We start from the raw sequence: 20,093 nt of genomic DNA, 5'->3' as shown, positions 1-20,093 counted from the left end.
GGGCTAAACACTGTGCCGGCGATGGAAAGGGGGAGCTTGAAGATGGTAATGGAGACACCAGACTGGCCATAGGGAAACCCATTCAGTGCTCCCATCTCATCTTGAAAGTGTATATCGGCAAAGATTTTGCTTTGGCTTTGGAAATCCATTTATAGCTTAGCTTTTCTTTTGGCTTTGGCCATTTGCTTGTATCCTAAAGACCACCAGTGCCAGTTCCCGTCTACACAGTTATGCCAACCACTGGACTAGAAGAATAATCTCAACCTGAGTTAGTCCAAAGTCACAGACTGTCAACCCACCTTGTTTTACAGATGAGAGCCTAAAGCCCAGAGGAGCACGGTGACTTTCCCAAGTTCACAAAGCCAGTAAGTGGCAAAGTTCAAGTTCCCTGTGTTCAGTCCAGTGTTCTTTCCACCTTACCACACTGTTTTATTTATTTGTTTGTTTGTTTATTTATTTATTTATTTTAAGATTTTATTTCTTTATTCATGAGAGACAGAGAGAGAGAGAGAGAGAGAGAGAGAGAGAGAGAGAGAAAGGCAGAGACACAGGCAGAGGGAGAAGCAGGCTCCCTGCAGGGGGCCCAATGCAGACCTTGATTCCAGGACCCCAGGATCAAGCCCTGGGCGCAAGGCGGCACTAAACCGCTGAGCCACCTGGGCTGCCTGTTTTGTTTTTGTTTTTGTTTTTTTAATTTTTATTTATTTATGATAGTCACACAGAGAGAGAGAGAGAGAGGCAGAGACATAGGCAGAGGGAGAAGCAGGCTCGATGCACCGGGAGCCCGACGTGGGACTCGATCCCGGGTCTCCAGGATCGCGCCCTGGGCCAAAGGCAGGCGCTAAACCGCTGCACCACCCAGGGATCCCCTGTTTTGGGGGTTTTTAAATAACATTTTATCTGGTGGCGTGAGGAAGAAGAATTCAAGTAGCATGTGGCTAATTAATGAGAGAAGCCAGATGAGAAAGAGCACCACCAGTGGGTCTGCCAGTGTGGGCAGCAACTAACTCTGTTAGACCATTGCCGTGCTCTCCTGTTCTGAGCTCATGCTTGCACATGCCGGAAGCTCTCTCCTCTACAACATTCCAAGCTCTGTGGGACAAGGTGGTGTGGGCTTCCCCTGAGCTTTGTATTCCTCACCTGAATCCTGGCACAACCAGAGTGAGAATCATGAAGTCATTGTCTGAGGCTCCAACAGCCGTGTAAATGTGATCACCAGCCACCTCCCAGCCTGGAAAAGGAGAGGGGAGAGTTAATGCCCCAGTGGTCACAAGTGCAGGGCAAACGTGCACCCAGATGATACCCTGAAAGAGAGAGAGAACACCATCCCTTGAAGCGACCAGAACCACTGCCAAAACCAAACCATATTATTTATCCTGCTACTTGGTCAAGGACTCTGAAATTCTCAGAGCAAGCCCTTTGAAGTGTGTGCACATTGTTTCTAGCTCTAGTTTGATCTCTAAAACTAAAGTTTGGCAGAATAAAGGTCCATGAGGAGTGGAACTTTCCAGAGAATGCATGGCATCACTGCTATGAAGAAATGCAAAGTGAGGGAGCTCCCCTTCCGCAGGGAGCCGACAGCTCCCAGGAGGTGAGGAGGCACTCACCAGTCATGCCCTTGTACTCAAAGTTGATCCCACTGAGAACGGTGGTTTCCATGTTTGAGGGCAGCGTGTTCCACCATTTGTATTCAAATCCCACGGCCGGCTCAGTCCCAGCTGGGCAGTGGCTGCAATCTGGGGGAACCACAAGACCCACACCTTCAGCAGGAAGGTTGCAGCCACCCTGGCTGAAGCCGCTGTCACAGAGACAAGTGGCAATAGGTGTGGGCAGCCAAAGGAGGGTAATACTGAGCACCATAGCACAGTTATACCAAGTTGACTCCCAAACATTCTGATAATATCTTTCACATATTCAGGACGTAAACACAGACCCTGAATTCCAAAACTCCAGCTATCCTACTTGCCCACCAAAGTGTTCATTTTATGAGTGGGAAATATCAGAGAGGGTGATGGAACATGAGAGATTCCTAACTCTGGGAAAGGAACAAGGGGTAGTTGGAAGGGGAGGTGGGTGGGCGGACGACGAGGTGACCTGGGTGACGGGCAGTGAGGGGGGCACTGGACAGGATGAGCACTGGGTGTTACACTACATGTTGGCAAATCAAACTCCAATAAAAAAATATACAACCCCCCCCCACAAAGTATTCATCTTAAAACTTGAGTGTGTCTTCTAGTCTGATGCATACAGTTCATATTATTGTCACATTATTATCAGTAAATGCATTTACATGAATATGTACACAAGTCCTCCCAACACCCTTCTGTGGCATGACTTATGGTTCTGATCGTGTAAGGCCGGCCATCCCAGCTCCCCAGACCTCCTGGTTAGCATCCCTGCTGCATGCTGGAAGTCTATGTTGTGAGGACTGGGTACTTTAGGCCGGAGTCACAATTGCAGTTGGAATAGGAATAGTTGGAATAAGGTAAGCAGTTCTCGACTGTGACTCTGACCTACGGACAGAGCCCCCACCCTGACCTCACTTCTCTTGAACTCAGTCCTCAGAGTGGCCTGGCCCTTACTGCCTCCCCTGGGAGGACAGAGTGCACATTTGGCTGACACTCTGTGTCCCCACGTGACCCACCCATCTGGGGTCACGTGGGTATGGACAGAATGCAGATAAAGAGGTTACCAGAGCCGTTGGAGTAAGAGCCATAAGGGCAGGGCTCGCAGGTGCTGTTGTTGGTTTTGAAAAAGCCTGGGTTGCAGGGTGGGCAGCGGGTCTTCACGCCAGAGGCAGGCAGCTTCACAGCCCCCTCGAGATCCTCACCACAGATTTTCGGCTGGGCCCATTTGTACATGAGCTGTGTCTGCAGAAATGGATTAAGAATGGCTCAGCCTGTGTAGGATTTAGCACATCTTTGGGAATTCATCCTGAGAGTGGAGGGAGAGGAGGGGACTCTGGGCTACAATGAAAGTTTCACCAGGGCAGGGAACTCGTTTGGTCACTCATTTGGTGTATCCCATGATCCTAGCCCAGAGCCTGACACATGGCTGTGCTCAATAAATATCTGTTGACTGCTGACTAGATGAAGAGGGATATACTTAGCGAGGGCATGTGTCACCGAGAGATGGGAAGGACCAGTTGTCTCCAGAGAGAGCTCTGATTCCAATGTAGACTCTTATTACTACCAAGATCACTTGGAAAAAGTAGCTGATGAAAACCCCAAGACATAAAAAGGGATGTCCCAATTTGTCTTCCAAGTATTTTCTTTGCTTTTTCACTTATTCACTAGACATTTATAGAAAGCCTAATACATCTGTGTGCCAGACCTGGTGGCTCAGAGATGAATGAGATGAATGGTCCCTGCCCTTAAGGAGCTCACTATCTAGCAAGGGCAACAATCACATAATAACTGCCCATGTGGGTGGATGGACACTGTGTTCTCTGGGACATTAAGGCAAAAGGGACATTGTAGGGGGGAAATGTGAAATGGAACAGTCATCCATCAGATCAGTGGACAAGGGAAACATTGTGTCTGTCACTCATTAGGGCCATCCCTACTCTTTTGATGGAAGCACTGGACACAGAAGAGGGGATGACCTGCAGGAGGCTCCTCATCTTAAAACTTGGCAGCTCAAGCCTCCTATGTGGCCCTTGGGCCAAGTCAGAGATGAAAGATGCTCTTATGAATTGCATTGAAGGGATGATGATCTGGGCAGCACTGCCATATGTGTGAAGTAGTGGATGAATAAGGCATCTGTTCATTTTATTCAGGATAAGAAATGACAAGTCTTAAGAGGAGTCTGTGCTGCCTTCACTGATGGGAGTCCCTGGGGCTTATCCTCTTCCTGTTCAGCATCACTGTGAAGAGATTCCTCCCTGTGAAGAGTAGCCAATGGCCAGAGCCCCAGGTTTGTGCTCTAACCTGGGTGCTCTCATCCAGCTAGTCCACTTAAGTCTCATGGAGAGAAGGGTCTGGGGGGGGGGCGGGGGGCGGGCGGGAAGATTGACTCGGACCATCTCTTAGAGCAGCACATGCAGCAGCCCCAGGGGAATGGCCAGCCTGGTCCCTGAGAAAGCACCAAGGCACAGCAAAGGCCACAAGGGCAATCATGGGAGTCAGCTCGAGTTATGATCCTTGATTTAAAAATACAGTTTATTTTATTTTATTTTATTTTTAATTTATTTATGATAGTCACAGAGAGAGAGAGAGAGAGAGAGGCCGAGACACAGGCAGAGGGAGAAGCAGGCTCCATGCACCAGGAGCCCGATGTGGGATTTGATCCCGGGTCTCCAGGATCGCGCCCTGGGCCAAAGGCAGGCGCCAAACCGCTACGCCACCCAGGGATCCCTAAAAATACAGTTTAGAAGACAAAGTGAAATCATGAGACTGAGCAGAACCAATGCAGGCGTGAGACACGAATCATGAGAGTTCTGTAAGGTGTTCCTGATGAATGCATATTCATGTGCACTCATGCTTCGGGGCCCCTCCCCTGAGCCTTGGCTGGGCTGCAAGAGGAGCACTGGCTCTGGACCGACTGAGCATCCAAAGGCAAAGGCCCCAGGGTGTTCAGGCAAGAGCAGACATCCAGGCTGGCAGGCAGCAGAGTTCACTACAAGAGGGCCTTGGCCTGAGGCTGCGAGGGGAGAGACTGGGGCAGAAGGACGCAGACAGCCATGCATTCATGTGTTACGCTGAGGAGGGAGAAGAGGAGCAGGATTACGTGTTCCCATTTAATTAGTGAGTCAACTGATGCCAAGAAAATGAAAATGATTTTTACAAGGTCATACAGAAGCCCAGACACTGCATGACTAAGTCTAAGGTAAAACTGATGAGAGGTGTAGCCATTTTCCCTTGGCTGCGGGGGAAGGGAATGATGTTTCAAATGATAGGGCCAGGGTGTGGAGGAGGCTGAAGAGTGAGAGCTAAGGATGAAAAACAATCACTGCTAAGGACCAGACTTTATCCCATGCTTATCTGGCAAAGGGAGAACTCATCCAGCCTTCCAACCAGCGAACCCTTATGCATCCTAATAGCCAAGCACATGCTTATACTGAATGCAGATGTCCCAACTTCTCTCTTCCTGAGAGGCTGTGGTTTAGGGGTACAGACAACTCATCCAGAATGTCTAATCTAAGACAAATCCCTCCACTTGTGTCCCTGAGCCATCCCAGCTCACTTCCTGCTGTTCCTGGAATTCACTGGGCACAAGACTGCCTCCTCCACACCTGCTGTGCGCTTGCCAGAAAGCACTGTGGTCACCACTTATGTCACTCAGGTCTCTGTTCAAATGTTAATGTTCTCAAGTGTCATCCCAACCCTCTCTAAAATAGCATCTCCACCCTCTGTCATTCTCTGTCTCTGAATCTTTTTTTAAATTTTTTTCTTCCCCTTACTGCCATCGGATATACTCTAATTTGTTGTTTATCTGTTGTCTCTCCACTTGTTCCCCGGCGAGAATTAAGCTCCAGGAAAGTAGCTGTCCCATCCATTCGGTTACCTGCTGGATGCAGAGGGCCTGGCACCTTAACTGACTGTGGAAATGAACACATGACCTCCCTCTGAAAGGCCTTCCTTGGCCCCCCACACCTCATTCACTCCTCTTCCAGCTTCCAGCTTCCCCCGGGCTCTTGCTTTGGTCAGGGCCTGGTTCTTCTCCCTCACCTGCCCTCACAGACTGTGGGCTCCCAAGGGCAGGAGCCTTGATCACCTCGGAGCCCCCAGCAGGAGCCCCATGCCCGCACAGCATTAATCCTTAGAACACCCTGCTGAATCAGAGGCGATGCACGCTACAAACGAACGTCCTTCTGAGGCAGAAAGCCTCTCCCTGGGAAGAGGGAACCAGCAGAGACTGAATGGTCAGCCCATTCTCCAGTGAGCCCAGAAGTAGGAATCCATTCCCTTTGCCCACAAAAGCAGCTCCTAGGAGACAGGTCTGATGAGCTCCAAGAGGAAATGAGTGCGCATGGACAGGCAGTCATTGCCCAGGGGGACTAAGCAAATGGATGAAACCAAGCAAAAGAAAACGAAATGGCTTCTTGCAACAGAGCATATGTGAATAAGCAGCAGAACAAATGCGGTGAAACAGTTTCTGACCTGAAAATGAATGAGGCCATCTTGTTTTGCCTCCCCTCACCCCCAACCCCCTCCCCACCCCTGGCTCTGGGGTCACTGTGGAGGTCTGTGTGGTCTTCTCCAAGGTAAATGTGGTAAAACCCAAGGAGTGGGCAAAGGAGCTATCTGGGGCAAAGGGGCTCCATGCTACCCACCTCTCCGTTGGCATCACAAGCTGTGTGAGTATAGAAGTAATCTTTGTCCGTGCAGGCTGGGCGCACTTTGCAGGAAGAGGATCCCTTTTCTAAATTGCAAAAGGACAATGTTGAAGTTACTTAAGAAAGCGGGTCTCTTGACCACTTGCTCATGACCCTCTGACATCCAGGACCCTGGAGTACACGCCACAGGGACTGCAGGAAGTAGAAAATTCTGCATACTCACCCTTCCCTTTACTTCACTGCCAATCCCTAAAGCCCCACTCAGATATCCCCTTTGCACCCTGGTGCTATGAGAAGCTACTGGGCCCATCCTGTGGGGAAGGGCATATGGAAGGGGACCAGCCAGTGGGTCAGTATGGAGGGTGGGTAGCCACTGGAAAGAGCATCTTGCAGGCTGACCACCACTAACTTGAGTTCTCAACACCTGCCACCTTCCAGGTGCTTCCCAATCCTGACTCTGTAGGTGGTTTTACTACTCCTGAAGGATTAAAGCAAAACACTGGAAAGCTTAGGACAGTGCCTTCATACTCTTATTTCAGTTCCTTCTCTGCAGTTTCTCTTACTGTCCACCTCTAATGAAGGCCTTCCACCTTTGGAATTTCCCCTTCTTCCTGCAACCATCCTACACAAATGTGATAATTTCCCCTGGGTCCACTTAAAGTGTAGAGTTCTTTCCACTTTCCCCACCCTCACGCATCCTGCTACTATTTCTAACCCTTGACCTGTTCCTAATAAGAAAAGGTATCAACTACCATTTTACTTATTCCACTCTCTGTACATTAGTTCTGCTTTAACCTCATGAATGCCTGGATAGGAAGTACTATTTCAGTGTCTCCCTCTTTAAAGTAATAGACTTTACCTTTTTTGAATTACAAACATTTTGAGAATTTGAAAAAAAAGACCTGTTTCCTCTCCTGAAAAATATACATAACTTATGCAAATACATTAAAAAATTTCCAAGGAATTTATTTTCTCCAAAATAAAAACCACTGCTTTATAGAATGCCAATACTACTACTACTACTACTACTACTACTACTACTACTACTACTACTGTCACTACCATTTCAGGTGACTACTGTGTCACCTGAAGGTAAGCACTTGATACGAATGAGCCTTCCTCTCTCTGTATACACCTGGCAGGCCATGTGATAGAGTGGAATGAGATTTTTTTTTTAAGATTTTATTTATTTATTCATGAGAAAGACAGAGAGAGAGAGAGAGAGAGGCAGAGGGAGAAGCAGGCTCCATGCATCCGGAGCCTGATGTGGGACTCATCCAGGGACTCCAGGATCACACCCTGAGCCAAAGGCAGACACTTAACCGCTGAGCCACCTAGGCGTCCCTGGAATGAGATTTTTTTTTTTTTAATTTATTTATGATAGTCACACAAAGAGAGAGAGAGAGGCAGAGACACAGGCAGAGGGAGAAGCAGGCTCCATGCACCCGGAGCCCGACGTGGGATTCGATCCTGGGTCTCCAGGATCATGCCCTGGGCCAAAGGCAGGTGCTAAACCACTGCGCCACCCAGGGATCCCTGGAATAAGATTTTTAAATCAGATAGATCTGGGTTTGGATCTTGCTTCATTCAGTAGCTGTGTCACTTTAGGCAAGTTACTGAACCTCTCTGAGTCTTAGTGCTCTTATCTGTAGAGCAGGAATAATTACATCTACCTTACTGAGGCCAGCACATCCCCTGGCTGCATTGTAAGAAGGGACTCACTAAATTCTGGTAACTCTTATTACCTGAGTTTGTGGGAATTATTTTTATTTGGTAACCATCTGTGGGAATTATTCTTATATGGTAACTGTCATGGGATTTTTTAAAAAAGACTTATTTATTTGAGAAAGAGAGTAAGCAAGCACACAGGGGAGAGGGAGAGAGAGAATCTCAAGCAGACTGTCTACTGAGCATGGAGCCCAACCTCATGACATTGAGATCATGACCTGGGCCAAAGTCAAGAGTCAGACACTCAACCAACTGAGCCTACCCAGGCCCCTCTGTCATGGTATGTTTTATTTTATTTTATTTTATTTTATTTTATTTTATTTTATTTTATTTTATTTTAAAGATTTTATTTATTTATTCATGAGACACACACAGAGAGGCAGAGACATAGGCAGAGAGAGAAGCAGGCTCCCTGTGGGGAACCCGATATGGGACTCGATCCCAGGAGTCCAGGATCACATTATAGGATTTTAAGTAAGGATTGAAAGTTTCTTTCTCTCCCTTCCAGTTAAGGCTTATTCCTCAACTGATCCTTTCTTGGATCTCCGAGGTACCAAAGGAGTCGCTAGAAAAGAGAATCTCTTAGTTTCAGCCTCGTCAGCCTATCCTGGGGAGCTCCCTCAACTGCACATTCCCACACCTCTTCTGTCCCAGTCTTATTATCCTGGGCAAGAGGGAGCTACTGCCTGGGAAACAGCTGGAGTCTTCTCAGCTCATTGACTTAGTTAACAAGCAGAATGCCTCATTCGCATAGAGGGATCCAGGGATTCCTGCTTTTGACAAGCTAAGGCCAAGAGGATTTTGGAAGGAGATGCTGAAAACACACCAATTTCCAAGAACCTCCATATATGGTCCAGCAAATTACAAGTTCCGTGTTAGGAAGTACATTCTGCACATGGACCTTTCTCTCCTTGTCAAATATTTGCTCGACCTGATACCCTAGCTCCAGGTTTCAACAAAAGTGGTCCAGCTGTTTACACACTGACAATTGCTAGCGTCGTTTATATCAATGATTAACCCAAACGCTGAGCCTGACCTCAGGTTTCATCAAAGTGTTGAAGTTGGGTACTGGTCAAGTTTGAAAGATCCGCCTAGATGTTTGGGGAGGGAGTGAAAAGTGATTCCTGTACCGTAGGCCCCAGGGTAAAACTGTGCGAAGATAAAGCTTATCACGGGGGTGGGGTGGGGGGGGTGTTCGGATTTCTTTTTCTGAGCCTTCTTCCTTTCAGGACCTTCTCCCCACCTCCAGGAGTACAATATTCTCTCATTCGGATCCATTTCATCAAAGGAAAACATTTCCCCTGAGGATTGAAGCACCTAATGAATGCTTGGTCCAGCTTAGATACCACCCCAGACTCCGGGCAAATCCCTCAACCTCTCTGCTCTGCCTCTTCTTTCTTCTCCTCCTCCTCCTCCTCCTCCTCCTCCTCCTCCTCCTCCTCCTCCTCCTCCTTCTTCTTCTTCTTCTTCTTCTTCTTCTAAGATTATTTATTTATTCATGAGAGACAGACAGAGAGAGAGAAAGAGAGAGAGAGGCAGAGGGAGAAGTAGGCTCCCTGCAGGGAGCCCCATGCGGGACTCCATCTCAGGACCCCAGGATCACACCCTGAGCCAAAGGCAGATGCTCAACCACTGAGCCACCCAGGTGCCCCCTTTATTTTTTTTTATAAACAGGGAGATCTCTCCTGCACTCTGTTGTGAGTAATAATCGAGAAAATGTTTGGTAAATTGTAAAGTACTATCCAAGTGACTCGTTATGGTTGTTACCTACGCTAAGAGTACTTTCATATTAAGAGAGGACAGCTGGGAACAAGCTTTATCGTAAAGGAACACATCTGACCCTTAAACCACACATGTTTGAACTGGGCGTGTCCATTTACATGCTGTTTTTTTTCTTTTATAAATACAGTATTGTAAATGTATTTTCTCTTCCTTATGCTTTTCTCTTTTTTGTTTTTTTTCTTATGCTTTTCTTAACAACATTTTCTTCTCTCTAGCTTCTTTTATTGTAAAAATACAATATATGATATATAAAACATACAAAATACGTGTTAATCAATTGTTTATGTTATCAGTAAAGCCATTAGGGTCATTAGTAGCTAAGTTTCTGGGGAGTCCAAAGTTATATGCTGGGGAGTGGGGAGGTGAGAGGGATGGGGGGCGGTGTTGGTACCTCTTGTCCCTGTATTGCTCAAGGTTCAGATGTGATAAAATTAGTGCTTACTAGATGCCAGGCACAATTCTAAATATTTTATGTGTAGTAGTTAATTGAGCCACACAAAACACTATGAAGTAGATATGATTATTGCCATTCCCATTTTATAGACAAGGAAACTGAGGCACAGATAAATGCCTTGCCCAAGATGGCAGAGCTAGTAAGTGGTGGAGTAGGGATCTGAACCTTAGTAATTTCGTCCTGGAGTCTGCGCTTTTAAACTCCATGCTGCTCTATTAGGAAATGAATCCCTAATATCGAATGTAACACAAAGGAATTCTTCTTAATGATCACATTTTAGGTATCAATAAGAAAGGTGCATTTAGTCAAGCCTTTGTCCTTAACGTCTGCAGTCCCAATAGCTCCATCTTCCTTAGTCTAGGTCCTGGATACCAGCAATGGTGTCTTGTGAAATCTCTAGACTGAGGCCTCTGCCTCCAGGTGTTTCCTTCCTCATCCATTTTCCAAATGGCAGGTAAGAGTGGTCTTTCAAAATCACAAGCCAGATCACGTCACTCCCCGGCTTAAAATTCTTGAATGGTCCCCACTGCTGATAGGATCAAATCCCAAATACTTAGCAATGGCACAGAAGGGCTGGTCCACTGTCTGTTCCCTGCCCATCTCTTAGCCTTGGATGCTAGTTCTTTTCAAGTCAACTCCTGCCATGCCGGGTTTTTCCAAGATCCCCAAGCCTTCTGGCTTTGCCTACACTCCTTCCAGAACATCCATCAAACCACCAATTCATCTTTCAAGTCCACAGCCACTGAAACCTTTTCTCCCTCCCCAGAGAGGACTGGCCACGCCCCTTCTTTACATCTACTGTCCACCACACTCAGAGCTCCTATCCCAGCAGCCGCCATATCGTGGAGTTACTATACACTTGGGTGTTCCTAGAACCAGTTCTCACTTTTCAAATTAAGCTGCAGGGCAGGCACCAGTTCCGAGTCTAGCACCAAGTCTAAGCCTTGGCACCTGGCAGGTGCCTGGGACTTCTTTGTAAATGGATGACTAAATGCTCACTGGGTCTTCAGTCACTCCCTTTAGGCACATTCCATCATGAGCTCTGATCAGATCTCCCCGCATTTTCCCAGCCTCCCACTGACCCTGTTTTCTGGAAGAGTCAAGTCACGGTAAAAACTCACTTTCCAGTCGAAGAGGTGGATTGAGTAATTGGTGGCAAAAGGAAAACCGACTCCAAGAACTCACACTTCTAAGCCGACACTTTCATAACAGCTCTCTGGATAACAATCAGTTTACATAGAGAGTTGATCAAAACATTCCCAGGAGGTTTTTTGAGAGCCACCTTGCCATTCAAACCCTTGTACGACTGCTGGGCTGGAATGGCAGCTGGAGACTCAGACGAACAGGGGCTGCCATTGATAGAGCAGGGAACGGGAATGAGAAATTCAAGTGGAAAAACAGGAATTTAGACTGATAGATTAAAGACTTCCCTCGAGATCTAAACATTCCTGTTCTCACTGGAAACTAGACTCACTTGGCAAGATCTGTGTCGATAAATAGGACTTTTGTTTTAGAAATAGTGTATAAATAAGCAGTTCACAAGGTCAATGGCTGGTCGTGGCTGAACAAACACATAGTGTAACACCTGCGTGAAGAACGGGTGTGTCTATGGACAGACTGGAGGGTCTGCTCTAGAGAGATCCTCGAGCTGGGTGTGTATGTGGTTCTGCGTAAGAAAAGAAAAATGGAACTGTTACGGGCTGCCTGAACAGAGTCCTCTGGGGGAATGCCACCTTACAGCAGAGTCCTGCTGCCCTGGGACTCCCTCAAATGGCCAGGCTCTGGGGCACCTGGGTGGTTCAGTGGTTGAGCATCTGCTTTTGGTGCAGGTCATGATCCCAGGGTCTTGGGATCAAGTCCTGCATTGGGCTCCCCATGGGGAGCCTGCTTCTCCCTCTGCCTATGTCTCTGCCTCTCTCTGTGTCTGTCATGAATAAATAAAATCTTAAAAATAAAATAAAAAATAAAATCTTTAAAAAATATATTTTGCTTATCAATATAGCCTCATGGCTCTTCTAACCTAGCTTTGATAAAATTATTATGAATTAAAATATATAAACATATACCTTTTGTTTACTGTATCTATTGTCTGTAGTTATAATCTTATATAAGGTTTCATTTTTACAAACTTCACTGCTTAGGGGGAAAAAAAAGACTGCAACCCCTTTCACTAGTTTTCCTAATCCCTCTAACCCTGAACTGCTTTTTATTTTTACCACAGCACCCTGCACATTTTACTGTCTACCATACTATAATTTATTAGATATTTATTATTGTCATTGTTTATTGTCTCTCTTCCCCCCACTACCAGAATGTAAATTCCATGAAGATAAGGAACTTTGTCTATTTTCTCCGCTAATATAGTCCAAACACCTAGAATAGGACCTGGTAGATAGTAGAAGCTCAATAATTACTTGCTGAATGATTTCATTTTTGTTTTCAGAGTGATCAGTGGAGTATAAATCAGCAGGGCTCTTCCCATGTCCAGAAAGTAAGGATTGAAGAAGGGTCGTTTTCAGCATGGCCAGAAGGATGGTTCTCCTTTCTGTTTCTCCCTGTGTTTATTGGCAGCCCCCCTACCAAACTCCACCCACCCTCAGAAACCTCACCTGAGTATTTGTCAGGGTCACACGGGTGGCAAGAAGTTTCTCCCTTGTTTGAATAAGAGTTGGCTGGGCAAAGTTCGCAAAAAGAAGAGCCCTGCTTGTCTGCATATGTGCCAGGTTTGCAGGGGAAGCATTCTGAAGTGTAGGCCACCCCTAAGGAGGAAGAACAACATAGAAAAGCAAGGGTTGAGCCTAGAGACTGAGCCCCTCCAGGGACTGGCTCCCACCCTCCCTGCAGAGTCAGGAAGTCAGCAACAGACCCCAGGCCCAGCTCCCCTCTCGGTACCTGTGATGGCGATGTTTCTCACCAGCACAGGCTTGGAGACTTTGGACCCCACTGAGAAGGCTGTGGTTCTCCAATAGAGGACATTATTGCCTCGGTTTAGCTCGACCTAAAAACCACAAACGGGAAGACGGCTATCCCTAATCCATCAGATTAGCCTCTTATGGGGGCCTGTCCCCTTAGAATCTAGGGGTCAACACCTTTTCTCATCTCCCACCTTGACTTCCTCAGCTTTGCCCTTCCTCCCAGCTCAGCTTAGCTCCTTTCTGCTTTGAAGCTTCCTCTTACCACCCTCTGATGGTCTCTCCCTCACCCACCAGGATCTCTAAAGTGAGATCCACAAAGGGGCCTGGAGGTATTGACAGAGGGTGAGTGGAGTTCCCTCCTTTATCTCTGGTTCTGTGTATCCACATCCCATTCCTAGAAGACCTGGCCCATAAAGCTGGCAAGCTGCTGATCCCTGGGGTCAAGCCATGGATGCAAGTCATCCACACCTCTCTTCAGTCAACTCAAGAGGAAACTTTGTTATCCTCACATATCAGACCCCTGGCCTTGAGGGTGGAAGCCTAGGGAAGGGTGGAAGCCCAGGCTGTGAAGAAGCTCTCCTTGGAGGAAATGCCCTTTGCCCCTTTGCTGGTCTTCCCAGGAAAGGCTCCAGGAAGGCTGGAGCGATACTCACACTGTGGAATTCCCATCCTTTCTCTGTGGTTTTCATCCACCTGGAGTCATCTACATTAGGCTGGCACTGGTCATTCTGAACCTGAGATGGCAGGAGTTTAGGAACAGAGTCTCAGCTTTCCAAGAAAATGGGTTCCTTTACCCCCTGTGCTGCCACAGCCTTCCAGAGGGCCCTTCTTATAGGAGAATAGTTGCCAATTTCCTTTAGGGATAGAGCCCAGAACACATGAGTCTTGAAGCAGGGCGGGAGCTCATCACACACACAAAACATCAGGGCATTAACACCAAGAAACAGCTTTAACTCAGAAGCCTTTACATGCACTTTCATGTCTGCATGGACAGAACACTTAGGGTCTCCTGGATCCTTCTCTTCCCCTTCAAAGCCCCCCAACCTCTGCCTTTCTCCTCGCCTCTCGAAGTCTTGGCTCATTTTGTCCACAGTTCTCTCCAGAGGGAAGACAACTGTGGAAAATCCCCAACCAGAAATATGCTTGTGATTCCTGTAAATGAATCTGACCCTTGGAGAGTCTTTTACCTCCCATCCTCCCCCATGGCCAGGGGCTTACAAAAAACTCAAAGATGATGCTGGAGTCTGGGTAATAGTATTCGAAGTTGACAGTGCCAGACTGCTTCAGGTTGACAGCGTACATCAGCGTGGCTGTGCATTCGTCCGTGTTGGAAGAGATGTAGTCACCCAGGGGAACCCACTTGGACCTGTGAGGGAATGGGAGCCAAGTTCACCGGCAGGGGCATGGCCCGTCATGCTTTGTATGAAGTACACGTTTCATGTCCTGCTGATTCTCTGAGGAACTTCAGATTTGTGATTCACAAGCGGGAATTGAGACATGAACATGCTCAGTGAAGAATGACCTGGATGATCAAGGAGCCTGGGGATACAGCTGACACAAGGCAGACAGGTAGGTGCCCCCCCGCACCACCACATTATACAGAACTATCCAGAAGATAGATGGCAGGTGAGGGGGAGCTGGGTAACATTAACTGGTTGTTTACTATCTCCCAGGTACTCAACTACATGTTCTGCATTCAGGACTTCTTTTCTTTCCCATTTAGTGGATGATGAAACTGAGGCTTGGCAAGTACCTTGCCCAGTGTCACGTAGCCAGCAAGTGGCAGGGCTGAGATTCAAACCCGGGTCTGCCTAACTCCAAAGCTATCAAAGAAAGTCAGCAGACACCACAGAACCCAGAAGTCCATCCGGTTTAGCCCACCTATTTTTCTGGAAATGCTCACTTTTAGATGCTGCATGTAACTGGTAACCAGGAAGAAGGAAGACCAGAGAACCTCAGAGACAATCAATCTAGTCTCGTGATTTCATTTTCTAAATATCTCTCAAATTGGTTCAACCCTGCCCCAGGGCTCTCCCTCCTCCTTGCACCCACCCACCCACCTCCCCAGTGCTGAACCAGCCCCTATCTCACCTCCTGTATCCAGTCCTGCCTCCTGCAATTCCTCCTCCACACTTGCTGAAGACCTCCTCCAGAACAAAAATCTGACCATGCCACTTCCCTGCTTCAAACCCATTGCCACCTGCTGCCCTTAGAATAGGGCAGAAATCCTCACCCATTCTCTAGACTCCAGCCAGCCAGCTTTTCTTTCACCTCCTCTGCCAAATTTCCCTCCTTCTGGGTGTTCCTACGTGCTGTTCTCTCTTCCTGGAACAAACTACCTCCTCCCTCCCTCCATTCATTCATTCATTTAGAGGAGGGGGAGAGGCTGAGGGACAGGGAGAGAGAGAATCTTAAGCAGGCTACAGGCCCAGTGCAGAGCCTGACACCGGGCTCAATCTCACAACTCTGAGATGATGACCTGAGATGAAATCAAGAGTCAGATGCTTAACCAACTGAGCCACCCAGGCATCCCTCCTTTCCTCTGTTTAATTCCTACTTGTGTCTATGTCACCTCATCTGAGAAGTCTTCCTTGACTCTACTGGCCTCTGCTATGTGAGCCCTGAGTTCTCATCAATTCTTTTCACCTAGCCACAATTCTCCTCTACTTCACTTACACATATTATGAAAGACTTAAGACCACCATCCTGTTTAAGAAATATAATACAGAGGGTGCCGGGTGAGTGTGTGTGTGGGGAGTCAGTTGGTCAAGCATCTGCCTTCGGCTTGGGACATGATACCAGGGTCCTGGAATTGAGCCCCATGTCGGGCTCCCTGCTCAACAGGGCGTCTGCTTCTTCCTCTCCCTCTGTTGCTCCCCCTGTTTGTCTTCTCTCTCTGTGTCAAATAAATAAATAAATAAATAAATAAATAAATAAATAAATAAATAAAATCTTTGAAAAAAAAAAAAAGAAATATAATACAGCGGAAGCCTTGGTGTTCACCCAGAGAATCTCAAGCCATTGACTATCAACTATTCTTTTCAGCCAAGTAACCAATCACTTTCTGGAATATGGTGCTTACCATCTCCACGTGGTTCTTTACCTTTTACTAATTATGCAGGTATTTCTAAACAACATGTCCTATGTGCTTTTGCATGCTTTTAAACCTTATGTAAATGGCATCATACTTACTGAAACTTGCTTTTTTTGTTTGTTTGTTTCACTATAATAATTGTGGGATACATTCATATCCACACATGAAGCTCTTTTTTCATTTTTTCATTTTTGCTACTATTCAGTTTTGCCTTGCGTGGTTCTACAGTATTATTTACCCATTACTCACTGATGGACTTTTAGATTGTTTCCAATTTTTTGCTATTATACACACTGTTAGAAACATTCTTGTTTCTCTCCTTGTATGTGTGTGTCTAAGGCGGACACCTGGGAGAACCTATGTTAGAGGGCATATGAACCTCTAACTTTACCAGCTCCTGCCACACTGTTCTCCAAAGTGGTTGCTACTGACTTACACCCACTGGCATGTGAGAAAGTTCCTGATGCTCCACATGCTCCCAAATTTGGCTGTAAAGTTGTTGCCAACGTGATACGGTAGGAGATGATGTCTCATTGGGCTTTAAATCTTACTTCCTTGTTTATTTTCAAGTTGGCTTCCTCTTCTGATCACATTCTAATTTCTCTTGAATGTATTTAATTCTCCTTTAATTATGTATCAAGCTGGCTTGATGGACGCTGTGAGGGCAGAGACCAAACTTACCTTGCTCAGTATTGTAGTCCTGACACCAAGCCCTGGGGGCCTGGCACATTAGGAAGGACTTGGGATAACACAGGTAAATGTGGAAAGTGGCGACCAAAGATAAGCCCACTATTTCATTGTTTTGCCTGAGACCAGCCCAGGCAATTACTAATATGGCCAGTGAAGGGGACCTTCAATTAGTCCACTAGTTTCCTGCTGCGTTTGTTAGAATATTAACGTGTACTTCCAGTTCTTTGATAGTGTTATTCTCAAATGGAAGCATATCCAAAATACCTAAACTGAGCTCACCCCAACACCCCAGCTAACCTAACGGTATTGATTTCTCCTGTTAAAAGAGACAACACTTAATGCCGATGTGCTCCATGGCATTATGTATAAATAACTCCTAAAGTGAGGTGAATAACTGAACAGATGCCATAAGTGGGCTATATTTAGACAAGGCATCAGGATTCTGGATTTGTCAGAGTTGTCTCTGGTGAAGATCAATTCACATTCAATAATTACAACATGTTTTGATTGATTTCTAGGGCCAGGCATTGCTCCAAATTCCTCACATGGATCATCTCATTTAATCCTTACCACAACCTATGAGAAAAATACCTTGTTTATCACTGTTGGTTTGGGTTTTTTTTTAGGACGAGGAAATTGAGGCACAGAAGTGATTAGCAAACTTAACTAATCACACAATTAATCACAGAGTAATTAGTCTGATAAGTGCCATAAGGAGAACTATAAGATGGTGCAAGAGTGGGAATCTAAGGGCTCAGGGCTGGCATCTCCAAGGAAGTGGCATTTAGGTAGACACCTGAGGATGAAGCAGGAGTCAGCCAGAAGAGCCTGAGAAGAGTGTCTCCAAAGACCAGGTGCTCCAGGAGAGGAGCACCTGGGTGGCTCAGTGAGTTAAGTGTCCAACTCTTGACTTTGGGTCACATCATGATCACAGGGTTGTGAGATGGAGCCCTACGTCACAGGCTCTGTGCTGGCTGCGAAGTCTGATTGAGATTCTCTCTCCCTCTCCCTCTGCCCCTCCCCCTGGTCCTCTCAAATGAATCAATAAATAAAATCTTTAAAAACAAAAACCAAAGACCCAGGAGGGAAGAAGCATGGTTGCCAGAATGGCTAGAGCCTAGTAGGCCAGAGGGATAATAACTTGAACAAAGCTGGAGAACTGGGCAGAAGCCAGAGGCCAGACCAGGCAGGGCCGTACAGGCTGTGGCAAGGTATTGGATCTTATTCCAAGAAAACAGGAATCCATGGAATCTGGAGCCTTGAGCAGGGAAGTACTGGAGTTAGACTTATGTTTTTTTTTGTTTTTTTTTTTTTTATGATAGTCACAGAGAGAGAGGCAGAGATACAGGCAGAGGGAGAAGCAGGCTCCATGCACCGGGAGCCCGACGTGGGATTCGATCCCGGGTCTCCAGGATCGCGCCCTGGGCCAAAGGCAGGCGCCAAACCGCTGCACCACCCAGGGATCCCCTGGACTTATGTTTTAAGAAGATCAGTCTGGCTGCTGGTGGCCAGTGGCTTGACAGAGGCTGGACTGGAAGCCAACATTGGCTGGGGGGCGCCAGAGCCAGAACAGGCTGGAGGTAGAAGGCATGGATTCAGGTAAATACACCGTTGAGCAGGAAAATCAGGAAATCAGTATCTTGGTACTAGCTCAATGATCACTTTTCTGAGGGCAGTGGGGAAGTCGCAAAGCCTCTCTAGGTGCCCATTTCCTCTCGGTTTCTTCAGAAGAGAAACATCCTTTCCTTCCTCCCACGGAGGTCTCGGGATGCCTTAAGATCCAGGCCCTGAAGCAGTTTGTGCTGTGCAAACACAAGTTGTCATTAACTGGCCCACATCCTGTCTTGCTGAGTGGTAATGATTTCTAGATGCTCAGTGAGGTCCCCAGAGAGAGAGAAACTTTCTTCCTGCGTGTGTGGGTAAGAATTGATTGAATGAGCCAGGCCTGCCCCTTGTTTGGGGTCAATCACAAGGTCTATTAGGACACAAATGAGCCCCTTTCAGCTTTAATTCTCTCCAGCTTTATCTCTGCTGCCAACGCTGTCACGCCAATGATTTGACACATAATATTAAACTCTAAAGTGACATTAAAATTGGACTATAAAATGCCTGTTGCCTGGCTCTGATATTGGTACTTCTTTTTTTTTTTTAAGGGAGGGGGAAGGGGAGAGGGAGAGAGTCTTAAGCAGGCTGCACACCCAGCACTGAGTCTGACATGGGGCTCCATCTTACAACCCTGAGATGATGACCTGAGCCGAAATCAAGTCAGATGCTTCACTAACTGAGCCCAGGTGGCTCTTCTCCCATCTTCTTTGTCAATACAACAAAGAGAAGTGGGTGATTATCTTTTATATGTGTGCATTCTTCCCCTATTCCTCCCTAAGGACCTGACATTGCCTTGCATACACTACGTGTTATTTGCGAGTGTCTGCATGCGGCAGTAGAAAGCTTGGGACTGGGTTTGAATTCCAATATCACCGGTTCTAGGCTGGATAAAAAAGGACAAGTCACTTAACCTATCTGAGCCTCCAGTTCCTCATTTTCATAACGGGAACAATAATACCAATTTCACAGGGTTCTTGAGAGGACTGTAGAAAGTAACACATGAAAAGCATCCAGAATAGCACCTGGAAGGCACATCATTTAATTCCGGTCCCTGGAATGAAATATCCAAATATATGATAAGGATAGCTTACTTACCAGTTCCCAAAGAATCTGGGGCTGAGCCTTTCAAGTACTGAAAAGATTCCCTTCTGAGCTGGAAAATTTTCTGGTCCCTGGGGTCTCGGGGGGTTTGGACTGCCACTGACCAAAGCTCTGGTCCTAGTCTATCCACTGCGCCCCCTCCCCAAACCTATAAACTCCATTTGGGCTGACCAGTTTTAGAAGTTAGCATCAAAGCCAGGAAGACACCAAACGCTTTGCACACTGTGTGGCAATCAAGTTGAGGAAGTTGATTGCTGATCCAAAATCCCATGGTGGAAATCCAGTTAGGTTTTAAGTGAACTGGGCCATTTAACCCTTAACCACGTTATTCACCTCCGCCCCCCCCCCGCCCCATTTTTCACCTCTCACAAATGCCTGTTGGTCACTGGTAAGTTTGGATCAGTAAGAGTGGGCTGAGGCAGGCGTCCAACAGTCCTGTGGAAAGTT

General features: G+C 46.8%; 1 protein-coding gene across 6 annotated transcripts in view; it reads right to left on the bottom strand.

Moving 5' to 3' along the window:
- Positions 1-20,093, bottom strand: part of ELAPOR1 (endosome-lysosome associated apoptosis and autophagy regulator 1) — a 70,118-nt gene that overhangs the window by 12,892 nt on the left and 37,133 nt on the right. For all 6 annotated transcript variants that reach the window (XR_012035283.1, XM_072834848.1, XM_072834847.1 and 3 more), the window contains exons 4-11: positions 14,375-14,522; positions 13,810-13,890; positions 13,134-13,239; positions 12,851-13,000; positions 6,275-6,363; positions 2,693-2,870; positions 1,608-1,736; positions 1,141-1,231 (exon numbers count right to left, since the gene is read on the bottom strand). Coding sequence is in view for 5 of the 6 variants with exons in the window: in XM_072834848.1 (XP_072690949.1) it covers positions 1,141-1,231; positions 1,608-1,736; positions 2,693-2,870; positions 6,275-6,363; positions 12,851-13,000; positions 13,134-13,239; positions 13,810-13,890; positions 14,375-14,522 (972 nt within the window). In the remaining variant the exon portion in view is untranslated. The remainder of the gene's footprint in view (positions 1-1,140; positions 1,232-1,607; positions 1,737-2,692; positions 2,871-6,274; positions 6,364-12,850; positions 13,001-13,133; positions 13,240-13,809; positions 13,891-14,374; positions 14,523-20,093) is intronic.

The sequence above is a fragment of the Canis lupus genome, chromosome 8 (assembly GCF_048164855.1).
Source record: "Canis lupus baileyi chromosome 8, mCanLup2.hap1, whole genome shotgun sequence".
NCBI lineage: Eukaryota > Metazoa > Chordata > Mammalia > Carnivora > Canidae > Canis > Canis lupus.
This window is presented reverse-complemented; position numbering and strand designations above follow the sequence as displayed.